The sequence below is a fragment of the Lipotes vexillifer genome, unplaced genomic scaffold, assembly GCF_000442215.2.
Source record: "Lipotes vexillifer unplaced genomic scaffold, Lipotes_vexillifer_v1.1 scaffold942, whole genome shotgun sequence".
Lineage (NCBI taxonomy): Eukaryota > Metazoa > Chordata > Mammalia > Artiodactyla > Lipotidae > Lipotes > Lipotes vexillifer.
In genome coordinates, this window is record NW_006798282.1 from 38,932 (window position 1) to 51,956 (window position 13,025).

Sequence of the window (13,025 nt, forward strand, 5' to 3'; positions counted from 1 at the left end):
TGAACAGATGCTCTTTATCATATGTCATCAGGGAAATGCAAATTAAAAAAACCATAAGATACCACCACATACCTATGAGAATGGCCAAAATCCGGAACACTGACAAAACAACAAAGGCTGGCAAGGACGTGGAGTGGGAGAAGCTCTCACGCATGGCTGATGGGAATGCAAAATGGTACAGCCAGGGGCTTCCCTGGTGGCGCAGTGGTTGAGAGTCCGCCTGCCGATGCAGCGGACGCGGGTTCGTGCCCCGGTCCGGGAAGATCCCACATGCCGCGGAGCGGCTGGGCCCGTGAGCCATGGCCGCTGAGCCCGCGCGTCCGGAGCCTGTGCTCCGCAACGGGAGAGGCCAAAGCAGTGAGAGGCCCGCGTACCGCCAAAAAAAAAAAAAAAAATTGGCACAGCCACTTTGGAAGACAGTTTGGAAGCCTCTCACAAAACCACACATGCTCTTTTCCCCATACAAACCAGCAATCCAGCTCCTTGGTATTTACCCAAAGGAGTTCAAAACTTATGTCCACACAAAAACCTACACATGGATGTTTATAACTGCCGAAACTTGAAAGCACCCAAGATGGCCTTCAGTAGGTGAATGACAAGAAATATTACTCAGCGCTAAAAAAAGAAGTTATCCAGCCATGAAAAGACGTGAAGGAAACTTAAATGAATATTACAAAGTGAAAGAAGCCAATCTGAAAAGGGTACACATTGTATGAGTCCAACTATATGACATTCTGGCAATTATGGAGACAGTAAAAAGATCACTGGTTGCCAGAGGTTAGGGGGAGGGAGGGATGAATAGGTGGAACACAGAGGATTTTTAGGGCAGCAGACTATTCTGTATGATACTATAATGGTGGATACATGCCATTACACATTTGTCAAAACCCAGAGAATGTACAACACCAAGAGTGAACCCTCATGTAAACTACAGACTTTGGGTGATAATGATACGTTGACATAGGTTCATCAGTTGTTATAAATATACCATTCTGGTGCATATACGTGGTGAAGCAACAGGGGGATACGTGGGAATTCTCTGTACCTTCCACTCGATTTTGCCGTGAACCTAAAACTGCTCTAAAAAAGAATGTCTGTTTGTTTTCTAAAAAGGCCATCGGGAATCTTGCTGCATAATTGTCATCATCACTGCAAAAGTTCCCTGACGGTTCCTCCACCTGGGCTGTCGGGAGGGAGAGAGGGACATAAGTGCCCTGAACTTGCCCTGAGGCCTACCTAGAGGCGGAAGTGGGAGGATGGACAGTGGCCCAGCTAAGGGGAAGCTAGAATCCAGTGAGCTGATTCTGGCCGGCGGGAGTTCACGCTGAGACAGCCTGCAGAGAGACCATGAGGTTTTGCTGTTTTTCCCTGAAGTTTCCCACACAGCAGCCAGCGATCTCTTAGGAATGGAAGTCGGATTGTGCCATTGCCTACATAGATCCCTTCGGTGGCTTCCATCACACCTGGCATCAGATCAACACTACGGACGCGGGCCTCAAGTCCCCATGCCACTGGACCCCTCCTATTTCTCCGGCCGCCTCCCATGTCTCTGTCCCCCAGCATATTGGTCTTCTCATCCTTGGACACACCAAGCTCCTCCTGCCACCTGTTCCCTCTGCTGGGAATGGTTACCCCAATCTTCACCTTAGGGGAACTTATAATCCGGGTCCTAAGTGTCACCTCTTCAGCGAGCCCTTCCTAACCACCCGGTGTGAGCAGCCCTCAACTCTCTGCTTTAATTCTGTCATTTAACGTGATATTTTTGGGCTTGTTTACTGCTCCATCCCTAGCTTTTAGATCAGTGCTGGCACAGAGCAGGAACTTGGCAAACAGATGTTGAATGAAGGACTCACGTGAGATCTTCCAGTCAGATAAAGCATGCCAGGGCAGAAGGGCTAGTTTTTATCATAAATACATGGTGCAAATGAAATCAGAAATCCTGCAACTGGTCTCATGATTCACATGCTGTGAGCACAAAACCTCAGGAGGTGTGGATGATGTTTATTTCCTTTATAAATAGCACGTGTTCTACAAGAACTTGGCAGCCACACAGTGAACTCCTGACCTCTCTGGCCTCCAGATACCTTCACTTCGGTACGTTAACTGTAGCACATCCGATGCTAAATGTACCACTATCTTATAAAACCAACACCTCCCCTCGCCTGCCCTCTCTATTAAAGGCACCCAAGTCTTTCCAGGGCCTCTGAACGATCTTGCTTCCCCCTCCTGCAACATCCCATCATTTGCCAGCTCCTGTGGGTCACATGGCCATGTCTCTCCCATTCCTTTCATTCCTACTGCTGTGCATGCTGTGGACCACTCTTCCCCCCAGCTCTCTGCCTCCGACAACTGTCTCCTGAGTTGCTTCCCAACCTTCAGTGGCTATTCATGGGACCTGATATTAGCAAAAACGACTACTTTTTCCTCCTTCTTGTCCTTTAATGGTTTTAATTGCTAACCACAACACATGAAGAATTTAAGGAATCTACAGGTGTCCTGGAAAAGTCTGAACTGACTTTAAGCCTCCTGGGGAGGGACAAGCTGCCCTTCAAGCCCCTCTGCCCGCTGGGAGAGGAGAGCGGCCCCGCACTGTACTGCAGAGTCAGCCACCCTAAATCTCTTGCTAAGGCGGAGATTACTAGCTGCTGAAATGTGGGTCAGTCTAGACCTATACTGTGCACTACCGTGCTGTGTGTACTATTTATTTACATCTAAATTCAAACCAATTGCAATGAGATAAAATTTAGAAAAATCAGCTTCTCAGGCACACCAACCGCAGCTTACGTGCTCGTGAGCTACGTGTGGCTGGCAGCCGGGCAATGAACAGTGCAGATACAGGACATTTCCACCACCTTGTAGAAAGCTCTAAAGGATGGCATTGCTCTAGATTCCCAGGACTTAGATGAGGTTTGTTTTTTTCATTAATGTAGTCAAGAGATGATTAATAAGCTCCCGGAATGTGCTGCTGAGCTGCAACTACGCCAAGACCTCCCCACTAACGGAGTTAGTGGGGAAAGTCCTTATGAATTTAACTCCTCGGAAGTTTGCCCCGGATCTGACTTTCTTAATATGTACCGAAGGTTCAGGAAGAACAAGACTACAAATTGAGACTTAGATATAGAGAACCTGGACAGTAGAGGACTGAAGCAAAACTCATTTATTCTCTGCCAGAGATCATGCCAGACACTTGGAATGTGAGGACGACCACGGGAGAACCCAGACGTGGCTCTCCCACTGGCCCCTGAGCCAAAGTCAACTTGGGCCTTTCCTCTGAGGTAGACATCAGACTACCTCAGGGCTACAGCTACCATTCCACAATTAGTCCCTCGGTGACCCTGAACTCCAGGCTCAGTCCTGGGCCCTGGGACCCAGAGGGCCTGCACGCACCACCCTGCCCTCTAGAACTCATCTAGGTGAGAATGCAAAAGGAGAAATCCCCGCTGCAAAAGGGAACTGGTAACCTCCCATAATCACCCGGCTCTGAATTCTACTTGCAGAGAGAGAAACACAGGAAAGCAAACAAACAAAAAAGAAACAAAACAAAAGAATGGGGCATTCCCTCCAAGGAATGAACCCAAACTGAATGACAGCAAAAGGAATCCCATTTGTCCTATAGGCTCCTTAGAGAAATCAGAAATTCTCTCTACCACCTCCTTGCATCTTCCAGCCTCATGCCTCCTTTGCAGCCCAGGGGAGGGGACCTGGGAGTTCTAAAGCAGCTCATCCAGAACTTCTGGACCAAGTTCCAGAACACCTGGACCATGGGGGCAGGGGAGGGGCCACACGGAAGAGGGCATCTCCCCACAACAGCATAGGTACCCCTTCTCTTCCTCCCCGACCACCTCCCCCAATTCCCTTCTTCCCACCAGGCTCACCAGCCATCTGGTGGGCAAAGCAGTGTCTACTTGGGATGCCTGCACCTGGTGAAGAAGCAGCTTGAGTCAAGAGGAGGCAGAAAGTACAGCATCTTCCTCACCCAGGGCTCTGGCACCTGCAGTGTGTGCGTCAGCCTCCTGGAAGCTTTCCCAGGTCCCAACAGACACAAGAGAGAAGCAGCTTCACTACTCTCTCTGCCGAGACACCCAGAAATCAGCTAAGGGAGCATTTTCACCCGTCCTATTGCCCCGTCCTTCTCTGTCATTATTTGCCAATTCAGAGGGAGAAGTGAGAGGCGAGAGCATCTGGCTGATTCTCAGTCATGTGCCGTTTTAGACACGATGTTCAATGAATGTGGACGAAGTAAGGGAATTCACAGCTCCCTCGAGGCTGCTGAATCAACCACTGCTTTCATTCTTACTGCTCACTGCTCTGTACCTTTCATATGGGCTATTCGTTGGCCTTTCCATTTAGACAATAAGATAATAAATCAAGCTGCATCTTGTGCATTGCTTTGTTCTGTAGGAATTAACAGTGATTGGCGGGCCATGTGCCTAGGAGAGCACCACCAAGGAAGGCCACAGGATGGTAAGTATACTGAAAAGATGAAATGAGTCTCCACTGCAGTGTAGTTGTGATTTTTCCCCAGAACAAATCTAAAAAATAGGTCTTTGCCGTAATGACAACAAGGAATCAACTTGGGTCTTTTTTCTGCTATGGACGTCAGAGGTTGTGGGCTGCAGCTTCTCTTCCACAATTATTCCCTAAACGCCCCTCAAATGCCAGGCACAGCGCCTGGCCCTGGGACCCAGAGGGGGTGCAACTGTGTCATGATCGAAGGCCCCACCATAGCCATGGCTGGTGAAGACTTCCTCTGTGACTCTGTTAAAAATATAACATGTATTTGTTTAGGCGTTTTCAAAATTTCACCTAAGCACCCACGATTAATAAGATGAAATGCATCCTTGATGTTAATCTATCTGATGGATAGTGGTCACGTCAAAATAAAATCTTACTGTATTTGACCCAGGTTTTAAGGTGTTTCTGGTTCTCCAACACTCCCTGTATTCCCCTATATGTGTCACGTACATGACCTTCTAATAAAGGGGCGCCATTCGATGGAACTTCAGAGGTGATGGGTCTGCTCTGCACCTGTGCCGTCCACTACGGTAGCCACAGCTACACATGGCTGTCGAGCACTTGAAATGTGGCTAGTGTGACTAAGGAACCAGTCACATTTTAAACAATTTAAATTTAAATAGGCACATGTGACTAACAGCTACAGCATTAGACAGCACAGCTGTAGGGGTTTAGGTATATCTAAGGCCAAAAGGGTTACATTGGGATGCACAGTGCTGGTGATAACCCCATGCAGGCCTGTTCAGACAACGCCACCCAAAGAGATCTTATAAAGGTACACACTTTAGCCTGCCAGAAAAGGCTGACCTCTCTGGATGGGACTCTCCATTTCCCCATTTCCTGAAAGTAGCCATGCTGTCTAGGAAAAGAAACTGTTCTCAGATGATCAATCTGTATGTGCGCCTTCAGAGAAGACGGTTTTCCTTAACCCAGAATTTCTCTGCTTTTCATTTCTGGTTGCAGATCACCGACTCAGCTGAGCACTGGAAGCGGCAGCTGGTGACTCCCCTCTCCCCACCCTCCTGGCCACCCCACCAGTGACAGCACAGGCAGGGGTGGCCTGGCTTCCTTTCTGGTGTTTTCATCGGGTAGCTGCCTGCTCAGAGCTCACAGAAGGCTTGCCCCTCGTCCCAGGCAGACGGCAGGCCAGCCCCTTCCCCAGACCCGGAGCTGGCGGGGTGGCCTCCTCCAGGAGCCTCACACGCTGCCCTCCACCGTGAGTATCGCCCTTCCTCCTCCTCCCCGTCCCAGTGTCACCCGTGTCCTCCGTTGTGTGCTGCCACGATGGCTTCTAAAACCCACTTGTTTGCTCAGTGGCCTTGAGAACCAGGCACTTGGCTAGAAGCTGCCAGGGAGGCAGAGGTGAATCCGCTGGCACCCTGGCCAGGCTTCCAGGACAGCCTCCCACCCACATGTGTGCAGCTTGGGTTCAAGGCAGTCTGTTCTGTGATCTGCTCCTTAAAGGAGGGAGAAGCAGGAGGGGGCACAGATCACAAGAAGGTGGCCAGGGGCTGGGAAAGTGAAGCCCTGATGAGGTCCCTGGGTCTGAGAGACTGTCCCAGGGAGAGCATGCATTTCACTGCATTCTCTGTAGCAGTGAAAAACTGGAAACAAGCCAACTTTGCACCGAGAGGCGACTGGTTAAACGAACTGTAGAGAATCCGGAGAGTGGAACACTTGGCAGCCACCCAATATGGTGATATGGCCTCAAACTGAACTGGCATATAAAGTGGTCCATGAAAGACTGTTCCCTAGAGAGAAAGACAGAAAACGGTTTGTGCAGTCTGATTTCCTTTCAGAGTGTGTGTGGGTGGGTGCATGTGTGTGAGATTGTGTTACAGAGAAAATGTCTAAAAGGCTGCATCTCAGAAAATGAACAGTGGCTACCCTAGGAGAGAGGTGTTTGAGGGGTTTTTATTTTCTTCATTATATATGTTTGCTTTGGGGGGATTTTTTGTTTTTTTTGGTTGTTGTTCATTGTGAATATACTCCTTTATAATCAGAAAAAAGCGAAGCCACCCTATTTTAAATGACTCATCAGTGACTACTGTTTTGTCCTGTCAACACACTCACCCTCTTTAGTTCTTAGTTGGCTCTTACTACTTGGATGCACTGCGGGGGAGCAGCTGCTGAGTGCGGGGCTGGGATGTGGGGCAGCCACCAGCGGGTGAGGCCCGCTTCTCCCTCCCCTCGCCCAGCCAACAAAGTTCACCTGCCATTTCAGCACCTGGAGTTTGACAGTCTCTTTTTTTCCAATATCTGTCCGTCTGTTCGGAAGCCCCCTCACATGCAACCCACTCACAGCCCCGAGCCCAGCACAGTGCCTGAGGGGTGGGCACCTGGCCCAGGCTGGGGCAGCAGATAGCCTGATAGACAGCTCCGAGTCCCTGCTTTCGTGCAGGGTGAAAAAGGCAGAGCTTCCAAACAAAAACAAAAAAGCGAGAGGTGATCCAACCTCCCTGCACAAAGTCGGACAAAGATCAAAGTCAGGACCTGACTTCCTGACTCACTTTAGTATCGGTATCCAATTCACTGGGGCTACTACGAGCAACTCCGTGCTGATTTTCATGTTGGTTACTTTTAAGGACAGCAGAGAATAGAAAAATAATGGTTAGATATTAATGGACTCCAGGCTAACTTTTTAATAGGCACTTTCCACTCTCGGAGACTTAACAACTCCCTACCTCTAAGGACCCTGCACATACCTTCTGCTTTCTGGCGTTCATGCCTTTGTGGATATGTTTTGTGTTTCCCTGCCCTGGAGTCATGTTCTGTCCCCTCACTGCATGTCCCCACACTCTCCAGCACGCAAGGGCCAGCAAAAATGTCGCCTCCTCAATGAAGCCCTCCTGGATTTTCCCCAGCGCCAGAGACCCAGCTTCCTTCTCCCAATTCCCAGATCATCTCATAGCATTTCCCATTATTGGTATTTGCAGTCATGATGTATTCATTGTACTTGAATGTGAGCTTCTTGAGGACATGGATCATGTCTTGTACAGTGTTTAAGCCAAGCAAGTGTATCTGGTGTCAAGTAAGCTATGGGATGAAGACTGCTCCCTCACGGTTGCAGAGTTCTCTGCATTCCGCTAAGAGCCTTAATGCACAGCCTTGTGCTTGACCCTCGAAACAAGCCCTTGGAGTAGGCTGGGCTATCAAGTGCATTTTACAGAGGAGGAAACCAAGACTGGGGGAGGGCAGGTCACTCCTTGCTGAGGTCCCACAGGCAGCAAAGGATGGACCAAGGAGCAGATGGGGGCCAGTGTGCTAGCCCCACCTCACTCCACTGAGCTTCGAAACACAAGCAGACTTTTCAGATTAGGCAGCTGCACTGCCCTGGATGAGGCCACACTGAGCAGCAAGGGGACAGATTTGGGGCGTCACTGAGTCCAACGCTCGTGTTCTCCCAACAGATGGTTGAGAGGTTCCTTGCTTTCAGTGTGTTTTATCACATGTGGGGTTTTCCCCCTCTGTTTTTCTCTCCTTCTCAGGGGCGAGAAGAAAATGAAATCAAGCTCTGAGACTTTGCAGCTTGGGGAATAAAACAGACAAAAAGTATTCTGACAAAGAGAAGAGAGGAATAGATGAAAAGGCTCTCAGCGGTGTCTCTAGGTGGTGGGTCCACGGAAGAATATATTTCGTTTTTAGTTTTACTCTTGGGCTCTCTCCAAATCTTCTATGAGCCAGAAACACTTTTATAATGGAAGGAAGAAAAACCTTTATAAAAAGCTAGTGTAGGATTCCAAAGCTGCAAAAAGTAGCCTGAGCAAGTTACTTGCTAGATTTGCTCTTCCAGTGCTGCTTTCCAGGCCAGCTGGAGGAGGCTACGAGTTCCTCCTTTGGACAAGTTTTGCAAACAGGTGTACAGAATGGAAGAGCACTAGGGCTTCTTTTTTTTGTTTTTTTTAAAGCTGAAAAGTTATTTTTATGATAGCCCTTAAAATAGAATGTCGTGCACAAAGTAAAATATTTAAATAGTTTACAAAACCTAAAGGAAAAAATGAAAGTCTCACTTTCCACCGGTCATCCTTGTTCAAGCTCCTTCCAGAGAACATTTCAGTACTGATCAGCTGTGAAGTGTATAACCCTTTATATACTTCTAAAAAGGTCATGCATCATAAGCTTCTACACCTTGCATTTTTACCTATAATAATCTTGCTGACCTCTTTGTATCAGTGTGGGGTCTATCTTCTTCTGTGTCCTGACTACATGTGGTTTACTGAATGGATGTATCAGAACATTAACTATTGCTAGATATGTAGGTTGTTTCTAGTTTTTTGGTTCTACAAAAAAAAAAAAAAAATGCTGCAACATATATGCCTGTATATGCATCTTTATGTTCTTTGTGCGACTACTAGGAGGATGTGTTTTCAGCAGATGAGCTGCTGAGTCAGAGCTGTTGTGCTTTGTATGTTTTGAAAGATACGGCTTAACCCTCCAAAAAGGTCACAACGATTTACACTCCCCACTGCCGAGTGGAGGCTTTTCCCCCAAACTCTTAGCAACATCATTACCATCAATCCTTATTGTCAACCTATAACTATAACCAAAGCCATTCTTTCATGTGACTTCCTCCTTTGGGCATTTGTTTTCTCAGATATTATCTAGTTAATATTCAGTCTCTTCATGCAAATTAAAAGGAAATGACATAAGCCACAGGTACTAGAAATATATGAAGTGTTTTCTAACAAATGTCTCAAAAACCATCTCCCTAGTACCCAAGCTGTATTAAAATTAAATGAGCTGAGTTGAGATCTTTCAAACTTAACTGGGCAATTTTTTACAAAGATTTTATTTTTTTAGAGCATGATTCAGAAAAAAAGAGAGAACAATAAAGTCAATGGGGCAATATGTAATTTGGGGGGAGATGCTTTGAGATGAAGTAAATTCCTCATCAAACATTCAGCCACTAATTTCATCATCCATTGGTGATTTTCCAATTACGTTATTCATTCTGTACTTATTAGTTGGCACCGTAAGAGGATATGACTTTTCTCATGTATTTACTCATTTATTTTCATCAGTATGGATTCATGGATCCTCATTTAATTGAATGTTCTATAAAGACTGCTATCATTATTCAATTTGATGCTTAAATGGCCTCAGATTTGGCTAGTGGAACCCCATCAAGTTGGCGCCTATGTCCTTTGACAAGTCCTCACGGTCTTTGAACACTTGCCTTCTGTGGCAAAAATCTGTCCCAGGTTCATCTTATAGTTTCCCTGCCCTAACTCTGGAATCAGACATTTCTCCAAGGAATCCTGGTTTCTTGGCAGGGAGAAAGGTATTTAGAAACCAAGATCTGGGCAGTAGAAGGTCATTCTACTGTGTGTCATGGCTTTTAGGTCCTCTCAGCAGACAGAGCCAGGAAATATGCTCAAATACATAGCACGTGTCCACACAAATTTATCTATCGACCTATCTATCATCTATCTCTCTATCATCATCATCGTCTGTCTAATCTCATCTAACCCTAAAATACATGAGTTCATACTGAGCCCTCAATTCCCACAAAGCAGCACAAGGCACTCCAAGGCACTGTGGAGAAGCCACTGGCAGGAAGGTTGCAGGGAGGAAGCCCTGGCCGCCTTTCTCCTGGCCTGCTAATGACCAGATATGACTCTGAGAAGGGACGAAAACAAAGTTTTCATCAGATCTTGCTGTTCTTCCTTTCTCTACTTTAACCACTTTATTGAGGTCCAGCTACAAACACTGCACATATATGAAGGGCAGAAGCTAAGTTCTGACATATGTATACAACTATGAAACCATCACATAATCAATATAGTGAACACACTTCTCACCCCAAAGGCTTCCTGGCATGCTCTTATCCCCCTCCTGCCTTGCCCTGTCCTCCCCTTCCCTCTCTCACCATGAAATTACTGATCTACTTTCTGTCATTACTGATTAGTTCAGATTTTCTAGAATTTTTTGTAAGTAGAATCACACAGTATGTACCTTTTTGGGGTCTGGCTTCTTAGCATAATTATTTACCCACGTTGCTGTGTGTATCAGTAGCTGTTCCAATTCCACTGTATGGCTATTCCACAGTGACTTATCCGTTAGCTATGCTTGAAGGACATTTGAGCTATTTCCAGTAGTTGGCTATTACAAATAAAGCTGCCATGAACATTCATATGTCAGTCTTTGTGTGGATATAAGCTTGCATTTTTCTTAGGTAAATACTTAGGAGTGGGATGGTTAGATCACAGGGTGTATGTGTAACGGGTTTCCACAATGGTTGTCCCACATGTCATGTTTTTAAAACGACTGCACTTTTAGAAAAGCAGGGACAGTTACAACGTGTTATGAAAAAAAAGCCCAACAGGTTAGGGTTGGATTTATGAAGGAGAATGTTTCCTTCCAGAAGCTTGGGGTGGGCTGAACATGTTTCTTGGAAATATGGGCACAGACCCCTTCCTTGAAGGGAGCCAAGCTGTTGTTCCCTTGGTCACAGAGGGGTGGGTTTTGCAGAGATTCAAAACACAGGAAAACAACAGCTGAGATTTATCTCAGCTCAGAGGCCCTTTGCATTAGACAAATACCTTTTCTTTGGCAAACAAACCCAGGACTTCCTTTTCCTGCTGGAGTTGGGGTACAGAGTAAATAGGCCCTGAATCTGTAAACAGAGCACACAGGTAGGTGCTGGGGCACGGGGCCTCTCCTGGAGAGGGACTGATACTGACAGACGCCACCTCACTCCTGTGTTCTTGCCACCCGGTTACCCAGAGGCCCCTCCCCTGCAGTCAGCCCAGCACATTCTTAAGTCACTGCTGTCCTGCCATCTTCTGGAGTCCCTTGGTGGATAAAATGGGGGTAGGTGGCACCTGATAGAGAAGCTGAGTCAAGAGAAAAAGGGCTAAGATTAAAAGGACGTGCTGGGAAGATGTCAAAGCCACACAGGGCTCTCAAAGGAGAGGTTTCTTTCATTTCTAGGTTAACAACCAAGATGATACTGAAATCTAGACTGGACTTGGAATCTGCTTGACTTGACATCCGTATAACATGGACTCTAACTCTTGCTTGGGATTTTCTTTTTTCTCCATGAGAACAAACAGATTTAATGCTTAATCGCCATCTTTAGGTACTTGTTACTGTTAAGAGCCAGTCCTCTTTTTGATTTTTGCCCTCTCTTTCTAGAAGCAAGCTTGCATCTGACCCACCATGGTCCCCACAGAAGTCACAGTGAGTACAGCTACGCCCCTCGGGTTCCTCAAAATGCACTCTATTTTGGGGCCTCTTTTCAGGGAGTGGGAAGGAATCCATTGTGGCGGAAGGATTTCTCTGTGGTTTCCCAGGGTAAGAGCTCTGCTGAGCAGTGCCCAGGACAGGTGGTCGATGCCCAGCACAGGGGGCTCTGCAAACGCGAAGCGCTAGAAGAGCTTTGGGGTATGTGGGAGGACAGAGGAAAATGCTATTTTAGATTTTACTAATAGGTGAGGGTTGTATGATCTTCAGGATGTCTTTGTCCCATGTGTCTGTTCTGAAACTCAGACAAAAGAGGGCAAGAGAGAATCCATTTAGTTTGTTTTTAAAAGACCCACGGTGGGCATGTTAGTTTTGTTTCTTACATAACATTATGTAGCCTTTACAAAAAACACATAATGATATATATTTCTCTGAAAGAGGAAAAGAGGCCAACAAAAGTGAGTGAGTAAAGTCATCGGAGAATTGTTTGTGATTTTATAGTCAAATGTAATTAATTATAGAATCAAATCAAATTCCTATGCTTTTGTTATATTCACACACGCTCACAAAAATATCTAAAGGTTTTAATTTTGCTTTTCTCAAAGTAAGAATCTGGGTTTTACATGTAGGTATTGAAATCAAACCTTCTTAGTGGAGCTGACAAACTGTCCCTCACAGTACACTGTAGGTTCCCACCATCTGTGGAGATTGGTGGTTGCCACCCCTGATGTCAAAAAAGTTATTTATCATATGCTAATTATATTTAGTATTGCATACGACATGGCGTATCCCGTAACAACAACAACAACAACAATTATTTTGGACCTGGTGAAGTAACGAGGTCAGTCTCTATTTTTCTAACCAGAATTAGACCCTTAGTTTCTCCCGAGTTAGAATTTGCTCTTCATCCCTGATGCTGGAAACAGGGCTGACACTGTCAGTCGTTTGGTTTTACCCTCTGGAATCTTGGAAGATATCCAGACTCTGCAAGGCAGCTCCAGAGAGGAAGAAAAATGCACCCCAGTAATGACCTTTTGTGGTCAAGAGGTGTCCAGCACCACCTACATGGGGACAAGATGGGACCTCTGTAGCTACAACCCTGGGAAATAGCCATGACATCCCTGTGGCCACATTTCTGAGCACTGGCCATGTGCCAGTAACCAGCCAGGGTGCCACTTTCCTGCAGCCTCACGGTAAAGGCAGAGCCATGCTTACAGATGAGGAAACGAGCTGGGAGAAGGAACGGAAGGCTCCAGGTCTCGTGGCTAAAAGGAGGAGGAGCCCTGGAGGGTGCTCTCAGAGTCACGGCTTCACTGGGTTCCCCC

The 13,025-nt window shown here is 46.6% G+C and overlaps 1 protein-coding gene across 1 annotated transcript in view; it reads left to right on the top strand.

Annotated features, from left to right (window-relative positions):
- The first annotated feature begins 5,625 nt into the window (after positions 1-5,625).
- Positions 5,626-13,025, top strand: part of CCR9 (C-C motif chemokine receptor 9) — a 15,448-nt gene continuing 8,048 nt past the window's right edge. Inside the window, exons 1-2 of the mRNA XM_007470239.1 lie at positions 5,626-5,731; positions 11,653-11,697. Coding sequence (XP_007470301.1) covers positions 11,677-11,697 — 21 coding nt within the window. The 5' untranslated portion in view covers positions 5,626-5,731; positions 11,653-11,676. The remainder of the gene's footprint in view (positions 5,732-11,652; positions 11,698-13,025) is intronic.